The sequence below is a fragment of the Fusarium flagelliforme genome, assembly GCF_020744385.1.
Source record: "Fusarium flagelliforme strain FIESC 12 MPI-CAGE-AA-0113 chromosome Unknown B0J16scaffold_4, whole genome shotgun sequence".
NCBI classification, from domain to species: Eukaryota; Fungi; Ascomycota; class Sordariomycetes; order Hypocreales; family Nectriaceae; genus Fusarium; species Fusarium flagelliforme.
In genome coordinates, this window is record NW_025763506.1 from 1,669,803 (window position 1) to 1,691,048 (window position 21,246).

General features: G+C 48.9%; 10 protein-coding genes across 10 annotated transcripts; 3 read left to right on the forward strand and 7 right to left on the reverse strand.

Annotated features, from left to right (window-relative positions):
• Positions 1-753: 753 nt before the first annotated feature.
• Positions 754-2,237, reverse strand: B0J16DRAFT_384250 (uncharacterized protein; the record flags this gene model as incomplete). The annotated part of the gene is made up of 2 exons (XM_046131402.1): positions 754-1,796; positions 1,850-2,237. 2 exons carry the CDS (start codon positions 2,235-2,237, stop codon positions 754-756), a joined length of 1,431 nt encoding a protein of 476 aa, XP_045982823.1.
• Positions 2,238-5,459: 3,222 nt separating this feature from the next.
• On the forward strand, positions 5,460-6,347 carry B0J16DRAFT_341014 (uncharacterized protein). The gene is made up of 2 exons (XM_046127780.1): positions 5,460-5,751; positions 5,799-6,347. Exons 1-2 carry the CDS (start codon positions 5,485-5,487, stop codon positions 5,898-5,900), a joined length of 369 nt encoding a protein of 122 aa, XP_045982824.1. The 5' UTR covers positions 5,460-5,484; the 3' UTR covers positions 5,901-6,347.
• Positions 6,348-6,739: 392 nt separating this feature from the next.
• Positions 6,740-8,195, reverse strand: B0J16DRAFT_384252 (uncharacterized protein; the record flags this gene model as incomplete). Its single annotated transcript, XM_046131403.1, has 2 exons — positions 6,740-7,843; positions 7,890-8,195. The coding sequence occupies 2 exons, from the start codon at positions 8,193-8,195 to the stop codon at positions 6,740-6,742; spliced, it is 1,410 nt and encodes a 469-aa protein (XP_045982825.1).
• A 910-nt stretch (positions 8,196-9,105) lies between these two features.
• Positions 9,106-11,163, reverse strand: B0J16DRAFT_384253 (uncharacterized protein; the record flags this gene model as incomplete). Its single annotated transcript, XM_046131404.1, has 1 exon — positions 9,106-11,163. The coding sequence occupies one exon, from the start codon at positions 11,161-11,163 to the stop codon at positions 9,106-9,108; it is 2,058 nt and encodes a 685-aa protein (XP_045982826.1).
• Positions 11,164-11,554: 391 nt separating this feature from the next.
• B0J16DRAFT_414570 (uncharacterized protein) lies at positions 11,555-13,430 on the forward strand. The gene is made up of 3 exons (XM_046133464.1): positions 11,555-12,673; positions 12,738-12,824; positions 12,889-13,430. The coding sequence occupies exons 1-3, from the start codon at positions 11,572-11,574 to the stop codon at positions 13,053-13,055; spliced, it is 1,356 nt and encodes a 451-aa protein (XP_045982827.1). The 5' UTR covers positions 11,555-11,571; the 3' UTR covers positions 13,056-13,430.
• A 57-nt stretch (positions 13,431-13,487) lies between these two features.
• Positions 13,488-14,233, reverse strand: B0J16DRAFT_125195 (uncharacterized protein). Its single transcript, XM_046121678.1, has one exon. The coding sequence runs from the start codon at positions 14,047-14,049 to the stop codon at positions 13,534-13,536; it is 516 nt and encodes a 171-aa protein (XP_045982828.1). The 5' UTR covers positions 14,050-14,233; the 3' UTR covers positions 13,488-13,533.
• On the reverse strand, positions 14,053-14,697 carry B0J16DRAFT_384255 (uncharacterized protein; the record flags this gene model as incomplete). The annotated part of the gene is made up of 2 exons (XM_046131405.1): positions 14,053-14,508; positions 14,560-14,697. The coding sequence occupies 2 exons, from the start codon at positions 14,695-14,697 to the stop codon at positions 14,053-14,055; spliced, it is 594 nt and encodes a 197-aa protein (XP_045982829.1).
• Positions 14,698-16,232: 1,535 nt separating this feature from the next.
• Positions 16,233-17,367, reverse strand: B0J16DRAFT_125207 (ClpP/crotonase-like domain-containing protein). Its single transcript, XM_046121679.1, has one exon. It carries the CDS (start codon positions 17,283-17,285, stop codon positions 16,440-16,442), a length of 846 nt encoding a protein of 281 aa, XP_045982830.1. The 5' UTR covers positions 17,286-17,367; the 3' UTR covers positions 16,233-16,439.
• Positions 17,368-17,471: 104 nt separating this feature from the next.
• B0J16DRAFT_341025 (uncharacterized protein) lies at positions 17,472-17,894 on the reverse strand. Its single transcript, XM_046127781.1, has one exon. The coding sequence runs from the start codon at positions 17,851-17,853 to the stop codon at positions 17,614-17,616; it is 240 nt and encodes a 79-aa protein (XP_045982831.1). The 5' UTR covers positions 17,854-17,894; the 3' UTR covers positions 17,472-17,613.
• Positions 17,895-18,336: 442 nt separating this feature from the next.
• B0J16DRAFT_125215 (uncharacterized protein) lies at positions 18,337-20,575 on the forward strand. Its single transcript, XM_046121680.1, has 4 exons — positions 18,337-18,463; positions 18,509-19,200; positions 19,390-19,794; positions 19,848-20,575. The coding sequence occupies exons 1-4, from the start codon at positions 18,352-18,354 to the stop codon at positions 20,487-20,489; spliced, it is 1,851 nt and encodes a 616-aa protein (XP_045982832.1). The 5' UTR covers positions 18,337-18,351; the 3' UTR covers positions 20,490-20,575.
• The last annotated feature ends 671 nt before the right edge of the window (positions 20,576-21,246 follow it).

Here is a 21,246-nt window from a genome sequence, read left to right on the forward strand (position 1 = left end):
CTCTGTTTTATGTGGGTTGGCGTTGGAACCCCAATACATCCACGCTCGCATATATCTGTTACAACAATTGGGTTCCGAAGCAGAAACTCAGCAAGAACGACAGAATCTATTGAGAAGTAACTATATACCCACGGTAGCTTAGTAACTACCGAAAAGTGCCATGCAAGTGATCTCTGGTAGCCCGATCGGATCCTGACGATGGGCCTTGGTCCAGTGTAATTGGCGAAGGCATTCTTCTTGTGTTGTGCCAATTCGCAATATCCCGTACTGTTGCGAAGAAGAAAAGGTAACTCGCAAATAAACCACACCTGCACAACAGAAATATGCCCAGGTACCACAATAGCTCGAGAAACAAAAACAAACAAAGAAAAACAGACGGCGCCTAGCCTGAAAGCTAACGGACTGAACTATGGATGCCTTTCGGCTTAAGCTCCGACTGCTCAAATAGTGACCTTGCCTAAAAGTGCCATTTGCCTATTTGGATAAAGAAAGATGAGAGTAGCATGGCTTTTACTCTTCTTTACCAGGGCGCACGTTCTCGGAATCATCCCGCTGTCGAGATGGTGAGGTCGAAAGAGTAGCTGGGCGGACGGGAGAGAGGGGAGCGGTGAGCTGCCGAAGTGGCAAAGTTGTTGTCTCTCCAACCGATCGCTCGGCCAATTTTCCAGGGGAGTCGCTGCGGCGTGGGAGATTTGTGCGTGGAAGCAAGGCAACAGGGGCCTCTGGTCGTCCCCTAGACTGAGATCGTGCTTTCTAAGGACGAACGGGCTCTTCGGTTGGGGATTGTTCGCCCCGGTTTGTGACATCCGTCTCAGCTTTGACCTTGTTCCAATCGCGATGGTCCGGAAGTAGCTCTGGGTACCCCGCGGCGCCACTCATTGCAGCAATTCGGATGATAGCCCATTGGACATCGACCATCATCTTACACTTGAGTGCATCGTCTAGTGGCATAGCAATTCTGACTTCGTGACCGGAGAGAACAGGGGTCTTTGTATCAGCTCGCACGGCATCAATGTCGGCGCCTCGGTCGTTTTGGCCGGGGGGGCTTCCGTCCTCCTCATGTTGAATCTGCGTTTGGGCCATTGCGTCCATTGCGTCCCTATCGGCCATCTCGTCGTCTGGTTTCCCATCTCGACGTTTTAGCCAATGGAATTGGATGATAACATCGACCCAATCCTTTCCCACATGACTTTCGTCGCGAGATTTGTCGGGCACATGAGGCCCAATAGCTTTGCAGAAGAGACCGAGACGGCCCTGGCCCCAGTAAGCATGAAGCTGGCAGTTTAAGTAGAACATGTTCCAAGCCATGTCAGTTTTCCCAAGAGTGGTGATATCCATCAATAGATCACAAAGCTCAAGGCGGGTTTTTTTGTCGAAGAAAGCATTAAAGCAATCACTCATTACCGTGGTTTGCTGGATAGCCTTTTCGGTATTGTTCCAAGTAAAAGGAAGAATATGGCAAACTTGCCCCTCCGCAGTGCGTTGGAAGATGCACCGCCAAAGATCTCGGGCGCGGCATTTTTTCTTTTCTGCCTCCCTTCGATTATGGGCATCCGGTTTGTAGTCGGAGTCCTTGTTGTCCTTGGTAGCTTTGCTAGCCTTGGTAGGTCGGCTAGGTTCTGCCTCGTCTTGGAGGGAATCTTCGCGATAGACAGATGTTCCACTCTTTCTTGGGCGTAGTTCCCTTTCGGGGAGCGATCGGTTGATGGACTGTATGGCAGGTTCGTCGGTGGTAGGTGGATCCGTTGGCGGAGACTGATCGGCCATCGTAATAGCCTCCAGGGTTTTTGTGAGATCTGAGATGAATTAGTTTCCAGTTTGTACCATTTGGCTATGAGAAAAAGCTTACAATGCTTCATTAGATTGGACATAAGGTTTAGTCTTATATGTAGCAATGTGTCGTCGCAGGTCTCATGGGAAAGCCAACCACCCTCTTCTAAACTTTCGATGGGGAGAATCAAGATGGTGGCGACGTGAGCTGCGTTAAGACGGAATCTTCCTGTCTTTGTTGCGAACGCTGTGTTTTCGGCTATCTTAGCCTGGATTTTGGAAGCATGGTCAAGCCTTCGTTCCTTCTGTTCGCTCAAATTCGACGTCTGGGGTTTACTCCAAGGGAGATTGGCGGTGGCGATCTTTTCAAAACATTTGGCCAATTCTGGCTGGTCCTTAGCGACCTTGCTATCCAGAAAGCTGCGCACGATGCCCACCACCCGATCGCGTTCTCTGGCCGTGCTCATGGTAGTTAGTAGAAGAAAGGGAAGCAGCAAATGGTTTGACCAGGATGCTTGGAGATAGATAATTTGGAAGGTGATGTCAGATGCAAAAGCGAAGATTTAACTTTGCAACATGCAGTGGGAGAATAAACAAATCGTAAGTGGGGGACTGTTTAAGTTACACCCTGACGTACGAAGTGTGCCTTAGGCAAAAGCGGGGCATTGAACTTGTCATGTAGCAAAAGAATTCCCATATGTTTGAACTCTGAGTTCAGTGGCTGATGCAACTTGCACACCTGACCTTACTGAGATTTGACCTACTGGAGGTCGCTATTGATGATACTTTATAGAAAAAAACTTAACATAGTCTTACTGTTGATACCCCAGCCAGTCATGTTTGAACTCTTATTCTGATTCTCGCAAATAATCTTTGGTTTATTTAGGTAGGCTACAGTCATCTCAGGATCAGTCCATCGAGCCTGAACTGGATGCTTAAAGCGTCCAGCCAAAGCTGTCTCTCAAGATCTACCAATCGGTCCCTATTGCCCAATACCTACTGTGTGGTTGTGTCCAGGACTCCAACGGTCATTTCCACCAGAATGTCAAGTATCTGCCCGACAAGGTGAGCAAGGCCAAGTTCATTCCAATTTCACTCCACTACTATTGCGATAGTGTGAGAGAAATGCAATTCGGTTCCTTTGGTAGGCTGGAGTGGCTTCTCATGTCCTCAGGAAAGGCTGCAGCCGTGTACAGATATCCTGAATCAGGGTCTGGGACTTCCCTTTTCATGGGTTCCGCCATACGGGTGTGGGGCTTTAAACAGTAGTAACCTCATTGACAATTCAAGTTAATAGCCGAAGTGCACTAGAAACGAGATTGAATAGCTCTAAGAATACCTATGTAGCAGAAGGTAATGGCATTTTTGGCGTATTACAGGCACACCTACAAAACAAGTATCACGGCATGTTCCATTTAATATGTAATGTCCAGTTTTTTCTCTTTTGTTTCATGCTTGTAAAATGGTGGTATTCCACTCTGGGTAATTTCTCTCGAAGGTCTATTGCAACCGCGTCCGCCCCCTCAAACGTCGCCCGTCGTACGCTTGCGTGCCAGCTGTCATCAGCCGCGCTCTGGCTTTGTATCTTTGCAAACGCACTGTTTCCATCGTTACACAGATTGCACGAAATCTGAAGCCCTAACCCCAACAGGCAAGCGCCCAGGCCTCGTAAATCTGTTTCTCGCAACCTCCAATTTCATACCTTTTCCACAACACATCGAAACCATCACTGCCATTGTTAAACCGCGGTCACCGATAATACACCATCTCTCCCGTCCTCGCCAACATGGAAGCAACAGAGATTTCTCTGCCAACGGCGGGAGAAGTCATGGATCTGGAGGCTCGGAGAGACCACCCCCTCGTATCTGGAATAGAACGTGCCGCACCCTATTACGGCAGATTGAGAAAGCGCCGGGAGCTACCCGTGATGGCAGACTCTGTATTGAAGGACCTGATTGCCCATCTTGAAAAAGCTCAGGTAAGATGAGACTCATCTCCCAACTATCATTGTTGCTAAAATTTCAAGGTGCTTATTGTGACTGCCGACACAGGCAGTGGGAAAACGACCCAACTCACCCAACGCCTAGCCTACATTTTTCACTCGACAGGCAAGCGAATTGTCTGTACACAACCACGTCGACTGGCTGCCCGTCAAGTTGCCGATCGCGTCGCTGAGGAGATGGAAGTCGGCCTTGGTAACCAGGTTGGTGTCCAACACCGTGGACACAACAGAACAAGTGCAAAGACGCTATTGAAATTTGTGACCGAAGGAGTTCTCCTCCGGGAGCGCCAGCATAACGTGTCACTCGATGAATACGTATGCATCTTCTTTTTTCATACACTACCGCAGTGAGCTAACGGACAAATCCAGGCGTGCGTCATAGTCGATGAAGCCCACGAGAGGACCGTTGAGGCGGATATTCTGTTGGCGTTATTGAAATACACATTGCGGAAACGCCCCGATCTACGCTTGGTCATCATGTCGGCCACTGTCCGCGCGCAAAGCTTCGTCGATTATTTTACTGAGTTCGGTGCGGCTTCTTTGTGCATCAGAGGAAGGGCTTACCCGGTCCAAATTCAGTATCTTGATGTTGCCGAATTGGAGAGCCATCGTCTTGCTCTCCATACGGTTGAGATGTTACACAAGAAGAAGCCTCCAGGTGATATCCTTGTCTTCTTGGCATCTGTTGCCGAGGTTGAGTCTGCCGTCTCTAAGCTTCGTGATGCCTTGCCAGACCTTAGCGTTCACCCGTTATACAGCGGTCTCTCGAAAGACAAACAGGCGAAAGCCTTCCGTGATCCCGATGTCAAAGGTCAGCGAAAATGCATTGTGGCTACAAATGTGGCAGAGACCAGTATTACGGTATCCGGTGTCGTCTATGTTGTTGGTAAGTGACCAACGACCTTTGGACAATCCATGCTAAGATACAACAGATTCCGGACTCCAATTCGTTGATGGTTTCAACCCTCGGGCCGGCATTAATACTCTCACCAGCTCGGTCATTTCGAAAGCATCGGCCATGCAACGATCCGGCCGCGCTGGCCGAACACAAGCCGGCGTGTGCTACCGTTTGTACACCAAGGACATGTACGAGAACAGCATGCTGGAATATACAATTCCGGCGATTATGCGTACAGATATGACCCGTTCCCTGCTTGTACTTAAATCGGCTGGAATCACAAACATGAACACACTTGACTTGCTGGATAGTCCACCTCCAGAAATTTACTTTTCTGCTCTTCAAGAGCTTCGAGCCATGTAAGTGTTTAAGAAAGCCAGATGATTCCAGGTCTAACGTAAATAGGGAGTTTATCGATGATGCTGGCGGCATTACGGAGACTGGATTACTCGCCGAAAGGCTCCCCGTACAACCAGCCTGGGTTAATGCTTTTGCTGTGGCGAACAAGCTTGGGTGTCTGGCCGATGTGGTCACTATTGCCGCCCTTTCCGAGGCAAGCAATTCGCCATTTACCAAGCCACACGAGCAACGTTACGCTGCCGCTTTCGAGCGGCAGCAATTCGCAAATCCCAAGTCAGACCACTTGACAGAACTCTCTCTACTCAATAGGTACCTGGGGTTGAAGGCGACTCTTCGCGAGGAGGAACTGCGAGTTTGGTGTCATGAGACTTTTGTGGATCAGACTGTATTGGAAGAGGCATGTCGTATCCGAGACGAGCTCCTTCAAGTTTGTGTCGGTATTTTCAGTCCGCAAATGCCTCTTCCAATACAATCATCTTCTGAAGATGATCATGAAACCTTGATCCAAAAGTCAATCGCCGGTGGTTTTTACCATCACGCAGCCTGTGTCAAGGTCGCTGCCACGGATGAGTATCGGACGATCCAAAATCACCCAGTTGGCCTCCGGCCAGATAGCTCTCTGAGGGGCTCACGCAATCGGTGGGTCGTTTATGATCGCATCGACTATGTCTCGCACCAGTACATGCGACACGCGACGGTCGTCGAAATTGAGTGGCTTCTGGTAAGATTTGCTCCCACCATGAGTTATATACGCTGACAGGTATACAGGAGTACCCGTACATGGACCGATCGCGTCTCCCCCTTACAGGCAAAGGCGAACCTCGTTTGTCACAGTTGGGAGAGGAGCTGCGGAAGGCAGGTCGCCTGTAACAGCAACGGCGACGGGCGAAAGCCCCTAAATTCACCTCTCACAAAAGCCTCCGTCTCGATATCTGCCCCTCTGTCTTCGAGTTTTTCGGGGCCGAAAGGCATTGGTTTTATTGTCTTCTCCCATTTATTTCTTTTGCACCTTAGGGATGCTCCTGGCAATGGGCAATAAACTGATGTAATTGGAAGCCGATTCCCCCGAATTCATGTTACTGTTGGCCCTTTACTATTTCGAGCGGTCTCCCCAGACGGACATTACCAGGGTAGAATAGGGTAGGCGCAGGAGCTGTTACATGTGAATACTGTCGATCTCAAGGACAGCTAGTTTGCCATCCGTCACTCGAACCTTTTCCTGATCCTTGTCGTTTGATATTGTGTTGTTTTTACCTGTATACCGCGGGACTTGCGCCTCGGGAAAACTCAAAAGTAACTTGTCGTTTAAGACACCATTGCTATTGCTGCTCAATATGTTTACAAGGACCGCTGTTCTTAGCTCAATGCCCGAGGCACTGAATGGCGGCCAGTCCCTGAATAAATGGCGATACGCTACTCGGGGTCTACTAGTAACTCATCTCGTGATAGGGATGCTCAATGCGTACTTAATAAAACAACACTTCTGATCAGACAAATAAGTTGGGCTACAAGCGTCGTCGTTTGAAAGATCTAAATACAAAGTAACACCTGGAAGGCTCTATCTCATAGCCCCCGATTCAGTAAATCTGCCTTTCGGGAACAAGGTCACAAGGTACCATTAGATCTCAAGTCTGTTCTCGTGGAAATTGACTATATCAGGCCTCGATTATGAGCGACTAGACTGCCTTTCGGCCGAAGTTCTTGTTGAACTAAACCCTGTCCTCGCGGTCGACATTTCTGCCTTCACTCTTTAACACGCGCTCACGGAGACGCATAGGGAGCGCTCGCAATCCACCCAGATTGTCTTCAAATTGCTTGTTGGCTGTAGAGACCGAATCACCAGGTCTCAAGGTCCCATTCTCAACAACGCTGAACTGCACAGTCTTGCCTAACGTGGTCCTCCAACGTGTATCAGGAACCATATCGGCCGTGACCTTTCGGCCGCAGCGCTGCCAGATGTCATACTCATCGTAGTCGCCCCATCCTGGGCCGGCGTGCGTTGGACGGGAATATTTAACATGGTGGCCCATAGATGTTGCAGACATAAAGCCGCCCGCAAGGTCCTTCCGACCGATGAACGTTGTCGAGGTCGAGATCATCGTTGTTGTCTCGTCTTTGCAACTGACAAGTTGCTCCGGTGTCCAATGAGTGCCGTCGGCTAGCTCCGAGATGGCAATGCCGGTGTGGAAAATTCGAATTGTGTCACGCGCGGGGTCGTCGGTCGTATAAACGTCCAGCAACATGGGGATGTCGCGACGATCGTGGTCGGTTCCTTCGTCAGCCTTGATTGGGGGAAGGTGGAATTCCTTCCAAGCTTGAGCCTCCATTTCGGGCAATTGGTCAAGAGCGATGCGCTTCGTGATATGGGGCCCTTTCGGGGATACGACAAAGATCCATGTTTTGCTTCGATCAACTTCGTTGGACGACATGGGTGTTGGTATAGCTTGGCATCGGACTTTAACCTCCCTTTCCGGGTTCTGGTAAGTCACGAGTAGAGACGTCCCAAGCTCGTTTTGTCGATCGGCCATGCGTGCTATGGCCGCCTGCTCCACCTTGCTTTTTCCTCCAAGTTCCGTATATCTGTATTCTTCGGGGTATTGAAAGCTCTCCAGAACTTCCTTCATACGCGCTGGATCTACGTCCTCCTCATCCTCTGCGACTTCACGGCCGACGGTAATGGTCTCTTGGCTTGCGGCAATCGGGATGTTTGTAACGGGATTCGCTGGAGGATGACTGGGTTTGGCTTGAGATCCTGGCGCAACAGATTCAGGTGCTTTTGTTGAAGTAGGTTGGGCAGGCTCGGGCGCAGCAATCTTTACTGGGTTAATATATGCCGATTGGAAGTTTTCCTTTACTTACTTGGCGCTTCTTGACAGCGGACACATGGAGTAGCTGGCCGTTGAATTTGAGACTTGGGATGCGATCTTTGGCTTTACAAGCTAGTTCCTTTGAAGGAAACTCGACAATACAGTAGCCAAAATGTTGCCACTCCGCTGGCCGAGTCTGAGAGTCTCCAGGCGACCAGTAGATAATGATGCCTCCATAGCCTTTTGCTTGGAGAAATTTCAAAACGTTCGACCTCTGGACATTGAGAGGTATGTTTCCGATGTAAAGCAAACGCCCTTCCTCTAAGGGCGCGTGGGGTAGTGCGTCTGCATCAGACATCTTCGTAGTGCAATGGGAGAATGATGTGCAATGGAATTTCATGTATCTCAGGCTATGGGGTTTAAAGAAATATGAATGCAGTCAAATGGATCTCGCTGGTGCAGGTGAACACTGACGCGGCGCACCGTGCAGGCAGAAGTGGAGACGCAAACGGACAAGGGCATGGGAGCTGCCTACCTAGGTATGCAGAGGTAGGTATGCAGAGGTAAACATCGACCAATCAATTACTTAGGTAGGTACCCAATTGCCAAGTTCGTTAACCCTATCAACTGTTAAAAGTCTTGGGTAGACGGTGCTTGCTTGCAGCAGAACACTCTGCTCGGATGCCTTCCTACATCAAGGCGCTGAAATGTACGACTGCAAGATGAGGCTGGAATAACAAAGCGGTAATCACTTGGTGATGAGGTGGTGTGCCGATAAAACTTCCCATATTAATGTTTAAAAAAGCAAATTGGTGGCGAACATTAGTACGTGAGACGTCACAGTCATTGCAGAATTGTTCTTCGAGTTTCCCACAAGTACAATTATCTTGTTTGTAGAGTACCTAGCGGAGCAGTATGAACAGTCCCGAAAACACAAACTTTTGAGGGGTTTCCCCTGCGCCCCTAAGTAACCACCAAAAAAGAAAAGGAAAAGCCTTAGATATTGCAACCTGTCCCACCTCCATACTCTCCCGGAGTGCATCCATCAGTGCTGCTCCCGGTTGCCATATCTGAGGTTTCCCTCGAGATCAACAGAGCAACAGGGAAATCTCCAGAGGCTTGGCCCACTGTGATGGGCAGGGAGGTGTTCCTCATATGTAGTTCCAATAGGCCATGGTCTGTAATGTCGCCAAAGAAGAAAAGGAGAACTCCAGATACAACACAATCAAACGCTCTGCGGTATCTATCGGAGCGTTGTATCAGGGTATTCAATCGGAACGCCTCCGCTTAGCTGCTCCTTCAGAGCGGCCATCTGGGGAAAGAGTGCGCTTGTTGGGATTGTTACTGAACATTTCATCAATCGTCTCCTGTTGACCTTCTTCGTTGTCGGCAGATTGCCCTTCGGGTTGGGGGGGGAATGCTCTCTCTAGGAACTGTTCCATCGCGTCTTGACGGGCCACTAGCTCATTGTACTGATTTAGTAGCTTATTGAACGGATTTAACTGGTTTTGTAGAGCGTTGACCGTGTTACGGAGGGCCACGTTTTCCAATCTTCGCTGCTCACACTCGTCGGCGAGCTTCTCGTTGGTTGATTGTAGCTCTTTGATGAGCCTTTCGGCGGTGGACTTTTGTTCGTCATGTTTCGCTTCGAGTTCGGTTGTTCGCTCGTCAGTCTGCTTTTCAACAGCTTTGACATAGTCTTCCCATTTGTCTAGGGAAAGCTGAAGTTCCTTTGCGGTCTCCTTGAATTTGAGACCCTCTTCCGCCACCAAATCCTTGTGTTCCTTGTGGCTACTTTCCAGCGAACTGTGACCGGTCTCGAGTCGTTCAATTTTCTCATTCATACTCTTGCGGACATATGCTGTCTGAGACGTTAGATGTTCCAAGCCATCACGGCATCTAGATCGAACATCGTCTATCTTCGCCTCCAATCGAAGATTACCTGAATGCAGCCAACCTGGGGACTTCTGCTTTCCGTCCTTGTCGAATTGACTGTACACGCGGCTCATGTCACGGCGCTTCTCAGGAGCCGATCGGACTAACGGAGGTGTCTCAGCTGTGCTTTGTCGCGCGGTGGGCCTTGCTGGTGTGCTCGTGGTATCCTCCGGTCTCATGTCCATGAGATCAGGCCAATGACGGTCTTGCGTGCCTTTCAGCTCAGCCGGTAAAGTAGGGTCAAAGGACCAAGGTTTTGTTGGAATCGCAAGCGAGCCTGGCTTGGATTGATCGCTAGGCGCTGTGAAAAGAGACGACAATGTATTTGTCTCACCATGGGATGGACTGTTGGAGCTTCGAAGATTCGCCGAGCCATCAGACGATTTGCCACGAGAAGCAAGTTCCTTTGAAGCTGCACGAGCAACAGAGTTAGGCTTACTGTGATTGGGCTTTGGCTTTCGATTGCTCATCTGAAATCGTGAATCTTCAAGGCTAAGGTATCCTTGGTCGGTATCATTATACGAACCTGGCCTCTTCAAGGTCCCACGTGGCTTTTGAAAGGTCGAACCCAACGGATTGGATGTCACTTCAGGGGTTGCAACATCCTTTGCTGGAGCAGAGGACGTTGGTGCAGTAAAGGGAGTAGATGCTAGTGAGCCTTGGGAAGCCTTTCGGCTTGCGACGGCACCTGGATTGGTTGTTGCTTGATTTGCGTTGTCCGTTGCAGCGGCGGAAGATGCTGGTGCAGTAGGGATAGTGGTTGCTGGAGGAACTTGGGAAGCCTTTCGGCTTGCGTCAGCAACTAGATTGGTTGTTGCTTGATTTCCAGATTCCTTTGCAGCATTTGGGGATGTCAAGTCCACACGGGCAGTTGACGTGATGATAGGGCTATTTTTCACCGCGGGGCTGGCTGCAGCGTTGAGCTTGGGATCTATTCCGAAAAGTTCGAACTCCCGGGAAGAAGAGTTGCAAGCTGGGTAAGATATGGTGTCTGTTGGGATCTCGGAGTCCCATGCTTTGGACAAAGCATCTCGTATTTCGACGAGCGCCGAATGTCCAGGCCCAAAAGCAGACACCAGAACAAACCATAGAGAATATGGAATGTTCTGGGTCAGTCGCGAACCAGCCTCGCGATACAAGGCGTTGTCCCGTATGTCGTCGAGATGAAGGTCCTTGTCCCCCCATTCCTTGGAGCACAACAAAACAAAGTATGCTAGCTCGTCGGCTAGCTGCCCGTCCATCTTTACTCGGATCGCCTCGAAGTTTTTGAGAGCGGTCTCCAAAAAGACTTTCATCTTCGGCTCCGCTACATGGGCGGCCTTCGTGATATTTTTAATGAAACATCTTGCCGACGACTTGGCCTGACCGCCATATGGGACATAGGCCCCCATGATCGGAATGACTGATGACAAGATATGCGTAATCGAAAATAAGAGGCGAATCTGGGATATGTTGTGGTGGAAGACTTTGTAGTTGTTGATGCTAAAGCTACGGCTGTGCTAGATTGGAATTAAGCGAGCACAAGAAAAATCAGAAGGCCGAGTTATAATAGCCCTAGAGAGAAACAGGCGGCGCTATATGGATACTGTCCTGAGCTATAGCAATTAGCTACAGATCTGCCTAGAAAACCAACATTTATTCGACGGAAGCCTGGGGGTTCTGCTTTAGTCACTCCGGCTCCATTTCTAGGCATTAATGTGGGGCATCCGATGTTAGCTGCGTCTCCGTTATGTTTCTTCTCGCCTGTTTCTCTCTTTTGCTTGACAATATCTCCATACCTCTCGCGCATCCACTTCCAAATGTCATCAGACTCATCAGAGACAGCGCAACAAACAGACTCATCTTCATCAGGGTCGGAATCACCACCGCCCCCTGACCGGTACATGATGGGCGAGCCTCTACGGGTTTCTACACCTTCTGGATTTCCCCCTTATCAAAAAAGAACTCACGGGGACGATGCAACTTGGTACAACAGGTACGTTGGAGCATGGGAGCAATGGGGCCGCGAGGTAGTCCCCCACGAGAAAGGCCTTTGGATCGAAACGGTGGGACTCCTACGCCCAACTACGATAAACACAAAGAAAATTCACAGCCATGGCCTTGGAAGAGGCGTCAACGACAGCAACATTGACGACACTATATCTTGGGCAAAGGTTGTCGCAGTCATGTTGAATGCGGATTTCTTTCCAGAAGTCAAAGGTTCGATCTGGATGGCTCGTGTCCGCCAGAAATTCCCCTACGCCACAGCGTTGAAAGACGTTCAAGAACACTGGAATATGATGCCGCCGATCTCGAAAGAGGAGGCACAGCCACGGGCGATACCAACAGCCACATTGCCAGCAGCAACGAAGACGCCAACAATTGCTGGTACTCCATCGACTCCCGCCCATCAATCGCCAGCGACGTCCCACCATCTGGGAGATGAAGGGACTCCCACACCAGCCCCACGACCAAACGGTGCCGCCGCCGATGCTCCATTCGCCTCACTCGAGGAGGCGAATAGGGAGTACAGCAGGCTGAAGAAGAGGCTCAGGGACTCCGATCTGACAGTCTCCGCTCTCGAGAAAGAGGTCAAGAAAGTAAAGCGCAAGTTGGCAGCATCCCAACTGGTAAATTCGATGTCGGAAGCGCGCCAGGCCGATGACAAAAGACGTATCGAGACAATGAAAGAAAATCTCGACGCTTTGACCGAAGAGCTAGAGTCAATGGAGCAGGGGATCCGAAGTCAAGATCGAAAGGTCAAAGACGAGGCCCAAGTAGGTTACACAGATCTGATCACCAAGACCATTCGTGATGAGTTCAACGTGGAGCTAAACCACAAGTTGAAGGCCCAGATCGACGAGATTAGGGACACTGTAAGGGAGGGCCAAACTCAAAGTTCCGAAAGGTTGAAAGAGGAAGGTAAGATATCAGATGCTATTCGGTGCCTCAGCGTTTCACAAAGCGCATTGCTAAAACTCAATAGCGACCCAAATCCAAAAGGCCAACGACAAGCTCAAGGACATGGAAAGGCAGAGCCGAAAGGCAACTTCCGAAAGGTTGGGAAAGCAAGGTAAGATATCATATGCTATTCAGTGCTTCGGCGTTTCACGAAGAGCATTGCTAAAACTCAATAGCCACCCAAATCCAACAGGTCAACGACGCGATCTTCCAAGCTTACAAGGACGACGTCGCACTGGACAAGGCCGCCTTCGAACGAATCTTCAAGGACCTTGATATACTCCCAGAACAAGGTGTCTACGATACCTGCTGGGAGACATGGATGAATCTAGAAACCCTATAACCAGTGGAACTATCCCAATTGCGCAAACGCCAATCGGCCAAGGGTTGGAGCTTTTTATGGTTGATGGCATGTGGGCGGATATGCCTGTAGAAAGCCAGTCGCCATCGTTCTTTTTGGAAGGGGTCCGATTCAAACTCTGTCTCGATGGTTGACATGCAAATTGTTCTTTAGCCCATCAACTGAGCCTTCAACTATGGCTGATGATTGGGAACAAACTGCCAAGGCCGCTAGGAATCAAACTATTCTGGCTATTCAAGCGACGCCTACGGAATGTGAGCGGTTGGGGGCCAGGGGAAACCCAATGCTTTCATATAACTCATGATCGGGCTCGCGGATGGTTTTTTCTCTTGGGCAGATGGAGCAGGAAGACCAATATGGAAACATGAGCAAAATGCCTAGTGGTTTTATTTAGTAGCTAATCATCTGAGTTGTTCCCGATTAGTATGGTCCTATCTCTCGATGAATGATGGCCAATTGACTACGATGTTCCTTGATCAATGCAAAGTTCTGATTTGCAAAGACATCGACCAGTCTTCCAGTAAGATTCTCCGTAACTGACAGTGATGGCATCCCCGGCTTGGATTGGTTTGATGGCATTGAATATGATCCGCCATTTTCCTGATATCGGTAGGGAAAGAAACTCGGTGTTGGGGTCACACGAGTGATTTACCTTCCGGCCCCAATTGCCAGCGTCTCGGCAATACACTAAGCAGATGGCCTGGAATCCATCGCCAAGATCATCTCGACAAAGTTCTGCTCCCCAACCGTCATTGTGGCCTCCCAGCGGCACTAACTCACCCACAAGCTCACCTATGAACTGATTAACGCTATAGGGAACAGTTGCTTCTACTCCTTCTCCCATATCACCGGCAGGCACAATCTTGGGTACGGCGTCCGATACTGCTGTTTGAACGCAATCACAGGTCCGATTCAGACAAAGGTCGCATTGCCGTTCTTCTGGTCCAATGGCACTTGGATCCCAAGGCCATTCCATCTTCTAACCTGGAGGCTTGGGCCAATCGGGAAATTTTCCAGGTGTCCAGAGATTAGTGACAAGGTTTGTAAACACGTCTGTTTGTTCTTGTATCCGTGTGTTCCGATGCGGGGGATGAAAGCGAACAGTGCATTGGCGACGAAGGTGGCGGCGTATTGGTCGTGTCTGATTAGCAGTGAAAGGGTTCCTGATGTCGAGTCCATTCTTGAGCCAGCTATATTGTGGACGAACACGACCATCCTTGAGGAAAACAGCGGGCATGCCAGGGAATCGTTCCTTCCCTCCCAACGGCCCCGACGTGAAGATTCCGCCACCATGACGAACTTTGGCAGGCCTCGAGCATATCATTTGCTGAACAAGTTTCTTGTCAAAGGGCAGTTTCTGTTTCTCGTCGTTGGACTCTTGTTGTTGGAGTCTTGTAGTTGTGCTCTGTCGCCACGTTGCTTCCCCATTGATTACCTACCTCGTTAGACCCCAATTCGAAGGAAAGGTCGGTGATCAAAAGTTTACCTGAAGGGCGGGCAGCCCTGTATGAGTGTTGACATGACGTTGTAGCTTGCTTGCACCTCCAACAATATATGCTCCACATATGCCGCACTGCTTTCCATATAACTTTTGATGCTCCTCTATGAGGAGAAATCGCTCCATTGCTATGACGCTGATATCGGGAGCTCAGATGTTGTATCGGAGGACTGGAGAGATTGATGGGAGCGCAGCAGTAGTTGTTCGCTTCGAAATAGCCAATCTCAAAGGATTATACGCTTAGTAGAGAAAGCTGCAACATCTTGGGAAAAAGAGATAAGATTGATCTCACATGCCGTATCAGCGAATTGCAAGATGACAAGGGCTTATCGGGGAGATGATAACAGGATACCAAGCAATATGCATATAAGAGTTTACTGCCTTATTCACGATAGGTACTAAGCGGGGCTTGCTTGTGACACATCTGGTGATAGATATGGTCCCAGGTACTTTGAGGACAACGATGGCCTTTATGTCACCTATGCTTGTATAAGACCATTTCTGGCCTTTGAGGTTTACAACGGGACAAAGCCAAAATACTATATTTGAGGTGATGAACACCCAAGTTGACCTGCTGTACATAAATCGAATAGACAAAGAACAAGAGTCCCCAAACACGATCAGATAAAGTTAAGGTTTTCGGTGATATTTACACTTGTCAAAGGGCATCATGACTCCTTTGCCCACACATGACCTTTTTTTTTTTTTTGCCGTGCCTGAACATAAGGTTTAGGCACAGCATAAATGCCTTACTACCTTGCTTGTCCCCCAAGACGTTGGAGTGTGATATAGTTATTAAATAGAGGGGCTTTAGACTTTGATGAAAAGATCGTGTTGGCTCTGACCTGGTAAGGCATGTTGTCAGTGCTTTCTAAGCAAACACAACCTCTAATGATAGTGAAAACAACCCGCTAGGCTCCCTTTGTCGTTTCAGGATCGTTGGTGCGAGATCAGATATCATCAGTCAAAGAATATGGTTCCGATTGACTTAGCCGGGAACCTCTTGGGGGAAGGGACCTTTAACGGCCACTTTTGATGATGGTTCATCACTCATACCGGTGACTGTCATTTCAAAAAGAGAGCTTTGTTTTCTGTGCTGCTGCGCCTCTTCATTCTAGACTGCAACGGCGGAAGTCATGGAAAAGGATCTATCACATCGAATACTGTCATAGCTGTGTTATCTTTCGTTGTGTTGATGTGTCCTGTACGCGTTGGGAGTCGTGACTTTCGAAAAGCTTAGCTCTACATCGAATACTGCCCGTCCATTCGTCCTCGCATTGCAAATACTCACTCATTCGTGTGGCTCACTCTGCTGTCCATCTTGGTCGACATATTAATTCTCACCCTAGTCCGCTGCTCGCCTCCGAATCGTATATTTCTTTCCCGACTAGATACAAGAAGGAAGCTGACTCTCGCGGTGAAGAATGCAATGGGACAACAACTGAGACGTTCTGAGTCAACAAAGTCACAGTCACAGGAATTGCTTCCTAAATAGGAAATACGCGCCGCTGGAGGATTCAACGCTTCTAGCTTGGCAAATCGTCAATGAATTGCCAAGGCTTCTCTATGAGGAGGCTACTACCTTTCTCAACTACCCCTTCGATTCCACCCATGTCGGACCTTGAGCTGGATTCTGATTAAGCCAGTACAATTGGCTAGTCTTCCGACAGTATGCTCTTGTTTGCTTTATGTACAAACTGTAGTGAGGAGGTGGCCTTGTTTGGGCAATCCTTCCCATAGCCACGCAAAGAGGCTCTATCAGTCACTTTGATAGAGAGGTGGTATCCATATCATTTCAAATTGACCTGCAGTTATCATTCTGCGATTCAGCTTCATGGAACCAACTTATGCGGATGCAAAGCTGGTTCTTAGAACTTGCTTGTTTCGAATACACCATGCCTCCCAGCTCCAGCGCTAAAAGCCGCCGCACCTTTCACACTCTCCGTGCTAATCACCTTGATACCGTGCTCGTATTCGTTTCTCAGCGCATCCTGGAAGGACGTCGCGCTATATGCTGAATAGTAGCAACTAGCACGATCAACATTCATGCACTCTTGAGGAAACGCCAGAAGCTGTTTGGCGAGTTTCTCAGCTTCTACCAACGCCTGACCCTTTGGTACAACGCGATTCGCAAGACCAAATTGCAGCGCCTCCTCAGCCTTGACGGGTCTTCCTGTGAGGATCATGTCCATAGCTCGGCCTAGGCCAATGATGGCTTGAAGGCGAACTGTGCCGCCGTCAATGAGCGGGACGCCGAATCTGCGACAAAATACACCAAAGACAGCATCTTCTTCGGCGATGCGGATGTCACCTATCAGCGACAGCTCTAGACCGCCAGCCACGGCGTATCCTGCTATTGCACTGATGACAGGCTTCTTGACCTGCATTCTGGAAGGTCCCATGGGGCCACTATTGTGGCCATCAACAATGTGTCTGGGATCGACAGTCGGACCTCGATATTCCCCAGGTTTCTGGCCCGAATCGTACTTGGCGACTTCGTGAAGATCAAAGCCAGCACAGAAGGTACCATTTGCACCATAAAGAATACAAACCTTCTGGTCTGGGTCCTTCTCGAAGGCTAGAAAGGCCTCGGCAAGTTTTGTAGCGGTTGCGCCATCTACTGCGTTCTTCCGATGTGGACGACATATGGTGATGGTTGTGATGCCATCCGGAGTCTGAGTAGACTGTACAGCTTGAGGCTCAATGTTGGCCATGATCGTTCAATGTATCGCAGGGAATGAACTTTGGAGGATTACAATAGGTGAGTCAAGTAGAGACTGCGGGGTGATATACCGCGTGGCTTAAGTATGTGATGATCGGCAATCACGGATCGCCGAATCCGCCATAGCCGAGGCTGAAAGTCATACAGAATGTGTAAACTCATCACTTTTCCATAACTGGAAACACTAACTTATCTTCTAAGGCTTAAAGCTCCGACCTCAAGTAGCCTAAATAATGGTCTAAAGTGATAAAGGATTATGAATAGTTTGGAGGCTTCTCCGTGAAGTAGCGCGCATAATCATCCTCATTTCCAACTTCTCTTCAACATCGACTACTGATGATCGCTATAAGCGCTATTCTTACACTTAGATGGTTCTTGGGGGTGCCGCATTCGATATCGTAGGTCTGGACTGTTTCGCCGTACATAGCAACACAGATGTATATCTTTCCGAATCCATCCCCATTTCCGTCCTCGTCCTTCTGGGTGTGGGTCAGGGTCCCTTCCTTTTCACACCTATTCCCAGTACTTGCGCCAAAGCTCTGTAATTCGTCCGTTAGCATAGAACCATAACAACTTCACTAAACTGGGAAAAAGAATCAACTATATTTTAGGATAAACAGGTAGATAAAATGAAAGGACGACCCCACAGTATATGGCGACGGGGAAATGTTGGCCCGCGCCAGCTGACCAAAGCATGTACGTTGCTGGTATACAAGATTACCTGTTTCCTGGTAGCTGCCTGGCAAACATCAACCTTTTCTTTTCATCGCCAACTTCCCTCTTTCTAAAACTCTTTGACATTGCTGGTGTTGTCGAATACGTCTGTGAAACCTCGCCACATCATATTTCTCACCAGGGCATCGATTCGTCGACGCTACCAAGGGCCGCATCTCGAACATAACACCCTGTCAGGGTGTCAGAAGAATTAACTGCTAGGAGCATAAGAGACGAAATAATTTAGTCGTTTTATGCTACCTGAGACTACCGTTAGGCTACTTTATTTTGGTAGCCTAAGCCTTAGGGGATAATTCTTCTACACCCTCGATTCCGTCGACACTATGGAGTCAATCTCACTTCCGTCCGACGAGCCGCGCAAAGATCTGTGTATGTCAGATCCAAGATGCAGACTCTGTCTGTTTGACCTCGATGACGATGACGTAGTAGTTGCCTGTGAGTCATCTCATGGCAGAATGAGCACGTGCTTACAACAAATAGATGTTTGGGACAATGCATTCACCGCCGAGTTTACCTTCTCCAGGATGGGCTATCAAGAAGACACCAAGTATTACGTACGGATACACGCTTGCGGTGACAAGAAACGTTGCGACAAAAAGTCCCGCCGTGTTGCCTTTGTTCACGCTGACTGCTTTCGTATCGCTCAACGCAACCTTCAAGGTGCTATATGCACAGGGCGTTTAACCTTCGACCCTACTGTCTACGAGCAAGCCAAGCGTTTCTCTCGCACGAAGGACTTTTTATGTCACAAGCTAGAGGCCGGTCTTGGCGACAAGTTGCCTGCGGAGATCCTTGATAGGATAGCCGAGATGCTCGTCCACGAATGCGCAACTATCACACACCAGCAACAGTCACAGTCATTGGAGCGCATGGAACCAACCACGTCTCTCTGGCTGCACAAGAAGGTCTATGCAACATATATTGTCATTGACGGTGTGCGCTATGTCAAAGAGCTCACAAACTCCAAAGACCACCTCCCGAAAGAGGCGTACGTGACAGTACTCAAGAAACAACGAGAGGATTGTCAAATCTGTGTTGCGGAGGACCATCGTGGGATCCGAGCTGTCAAGTTCTGCTCTACAACGCCTTTGAGTCCAGGTCCGATTGCAGATGCTTACTGGCGAGTCTTTCCGGGATACCCTGAAAGCGGGAAGCTCGTTCTAGAGTCAGATGTAAGCTTGGATTCCGTTAGGGCTCATTCGCCTCCGAGAGCATAAGAGAAGAAATAATCTGGTCATTTTATGCAAGCTTAGGCTAGCAATTAGGCTATTTTGTTTCTGTATCTTAGGCCTCAGAGGACGATTCTCTAATTACCCACCTGGATTCTCATAGTCAGAGGTTGATAACTGACAGACCTTTAGGGCTACAAGCTCCGGGATCTCTTTGTCCCTGACCATCTTAAACCCTACAGAGAAGTCCAAAGCTCCGTCCGCTGGGCAAGCCCGTTGCACCCGACCGAAATCCTCACCCTGTGGAACAGCGATCACACTACCCTACGGGACGAGAATGTATTGATGGCGTCTTTTGATTGTAACGCCAAGGATATCACCGGCTACACTGTAGTCACGGATGGAGACAACATAGCTACCGTACACGCTCACAAACCAGGCGAGAAGGCTAGATTCTATGCTGAGATCGACCATTTCTGGCCATGTGGATATTTCATTTATATGCCACTAGACAAGGATGAATACATCAAGCTGATTGCTGGACGGTCTAGCTATTCATCGATTCACGGAACAGATGGAAAGAGCTCCTGCTTGGCAGTAAGTTGAGCACCCTTGTCACTTTAGTTATCATTTCTAACTCTTCGTTTTAGATGAAAACTAGTAAAGAGAGAAAAGTTATCTTTGGTGCTGCAAAGTCATCGGACGACTGGCAGCGTTCTTATCCTATTCTGATGCCTTCACCAGAACCAACACAGATCTTTTTCAATGAATACAGGCATGTCTCCCTTGACTACGTACGGCATATGGCAGCCGATGGAGCCAAGGAAGACCTTAACCCACACTGGCCACCTCTGGATGTAGAAGACTTCCCGGCTGTCTGCACAAAGAAAAGCGGGCCGTGGTTCAAGTCATCCTGTAGCACGCAAGGAATCATTGGAATCACGCTTTGCCGAGATCTTGCACGAGCACACAAACCTATAATTGGACTATTGGCGGAATACAAAAATGGCCATCGGGAGTGCCTGGGCCAATTTCGCTTTGATAAGTCTCTGGAAAAGGTTCGACTCGATTTGGATACGGACTTCTACGTGGGTACTGGGAGAAACATATGGTCATTCATGTATGTCTCCCAGATCCTCACTCTTCCTCAACTCGACAAGACGCATTTGCGCTGGACTAAGATTTCGCGAGATAGCATCTTGGAGTGGCGGTCTTCGCACTGTCATTCCTTATTGCGCTTTACATCACCGGATGGCGCATTCATCAATCATGACGGCCAGGAGTTGAAATGAACTCGGGGTTTTGCATGTTCCCTGCGTTCGGGATAATGACAGTTGAGAGTTTCTTCGACAAACTCACAGCACCAAGGCGTCATGACTCGATGCTTGCACAATACTGCTTATTACATATGATGGATGAGAAGGTTGGTACACGAGTACAACGAGCAGATCTGGATGTCTTTCTCATGCTTTCTTTCTGTATTCATTCGCTTTTCTCCACGTCGGAAGGCTACTGTTTTGAGTAACGAAAAGGTTGTTGTCCGAGGTTGATGGTGGCAGATGTTTCCGACTCTCCCACGGAAGGCCACCATTGGTAGCGGATTGTGGTCGTTCGGCGGGTGGTATCTCAGGTCTGCTGTGGACGAGAAAGGGTCCGCAAGGGAAGCTAATGCTGGGGTAAAAGAGCTTTACGCTGCGCAGGACTCTTGGCATGCGGTCAATCACGCGTTCTGTACATAGTAGCCTCAGGTTAAAGCTGCTCAGTAGGCATGGACCTTTTCAGCCGTAGGCGTGGTGGTCATTCATTGCAGATAATTACAAGACAAGCACACCGCCGTTTTGGCAGATAGTTATAGAAACAGCCAGCCACAATTACTGATTCTCTCATATTAGCAAGCCTAACGCGCTTTTTCCTGTATGGCACGGAGATGCCGCTGTGATAGTATGTGATGATGGAACGTTAAGCAGCCAAAATGACATTCTAGATTAGTGACTATGATCATCTGTGCAGTAGGTATGTTGACTAAAGCCCATTCCTCGATTTCATTTT

What these genes read in the sequence shown, in the direction of transcription:
- B0J16DRAFT_125195 (XM_046121678.1), bottom strand. Translation starts at nt 14,049, where the DNA reads ATGGAATGGCCTTGGGATCCAAGTGCCATTGGACCAGAAGAACGGCAA.
- B0J16DRAFT_125215 (XM_046121680.1), top strand. Translation starts at nt 18,352, where the DNA reads ATGGAGTCAATCTCACTTCCGTCCGACGAGCCGCGCAAAGATCTGTGT. An exon ending in CGATGACGTAGTAGTTGCCT is followed by an intron (nt 18,464 to 18,508) that starts GTGAGTCATCTC and finishes TACAACAAATAG; the next exon opens with ATGTTTGGGACAATGCATTC. An exon ending in GAAAGAGCTCCTGCTTGGCA is followed by an intron (nt 19,795 to 19,847) that starts GTAAGTTGAGCA and finishes TCTTCGTTTTAG; the next exon opens with ATGAAAACTAGTAAAGAGAG.
- B0J16DRAFT_414570 (XM_046133464.1), top strand. Translation starts at nt 11,572, where the DNA reads ATGTCATCAGACTCATCAGAGACAGCGCAACAAACAGACTCATCTTCA. An exon ending in CGAAAGGTTGAAAGAGGAAG is followed by an intron (nt 12,674 to 12,737) that starts GTAAGATATCAG and finishes AAAACTCAATAG; the next exon opens with CGACCCAAATCCAAAAGGCC. An exon ending in CGAAAGGTTGGGAAAGCAAG is followed by an intron (nt 12,825 to 12,888) that starts GTAAGATATCAT and finishes AAAACTCAATAG; the next exon opens with CCACCCAAATCCAACAGGTC.
- B0J16DRAFT_341014 (XM_046127780.1), top strand. Translation starts at nt 5,485, where the DNA reads ATGCCTCTTCCAATACAATCATCTTCTGAAGATGATCATGAAACCTTG. An exon ending in TCGAAATTGAGTGGCTTCTG is followed by an intron (nt 5,752 to 5,798) that starts GTAAGATTTGCT and finishes ACAGGTATACAG; the next exon opens with GAGTACCCGTACATGGACCG.
- B0J16DRAFT_125207 (XM_046121679.1), bottom strand. Translation starts at nt 17,285, where the DNA reads ATGGCCAACATTGAGCCTCAAGCTGTACAGTCTACTCAGACTCCGGAT.
- B0J16DRAFT_341025 (XM_046127781.1), bottom strand. Translation starts at nt 17,853, where the DNA reads ATGCTAACGGACGAATTACAGAGCTTTGGCGCAAGTACTGGGAATAGG.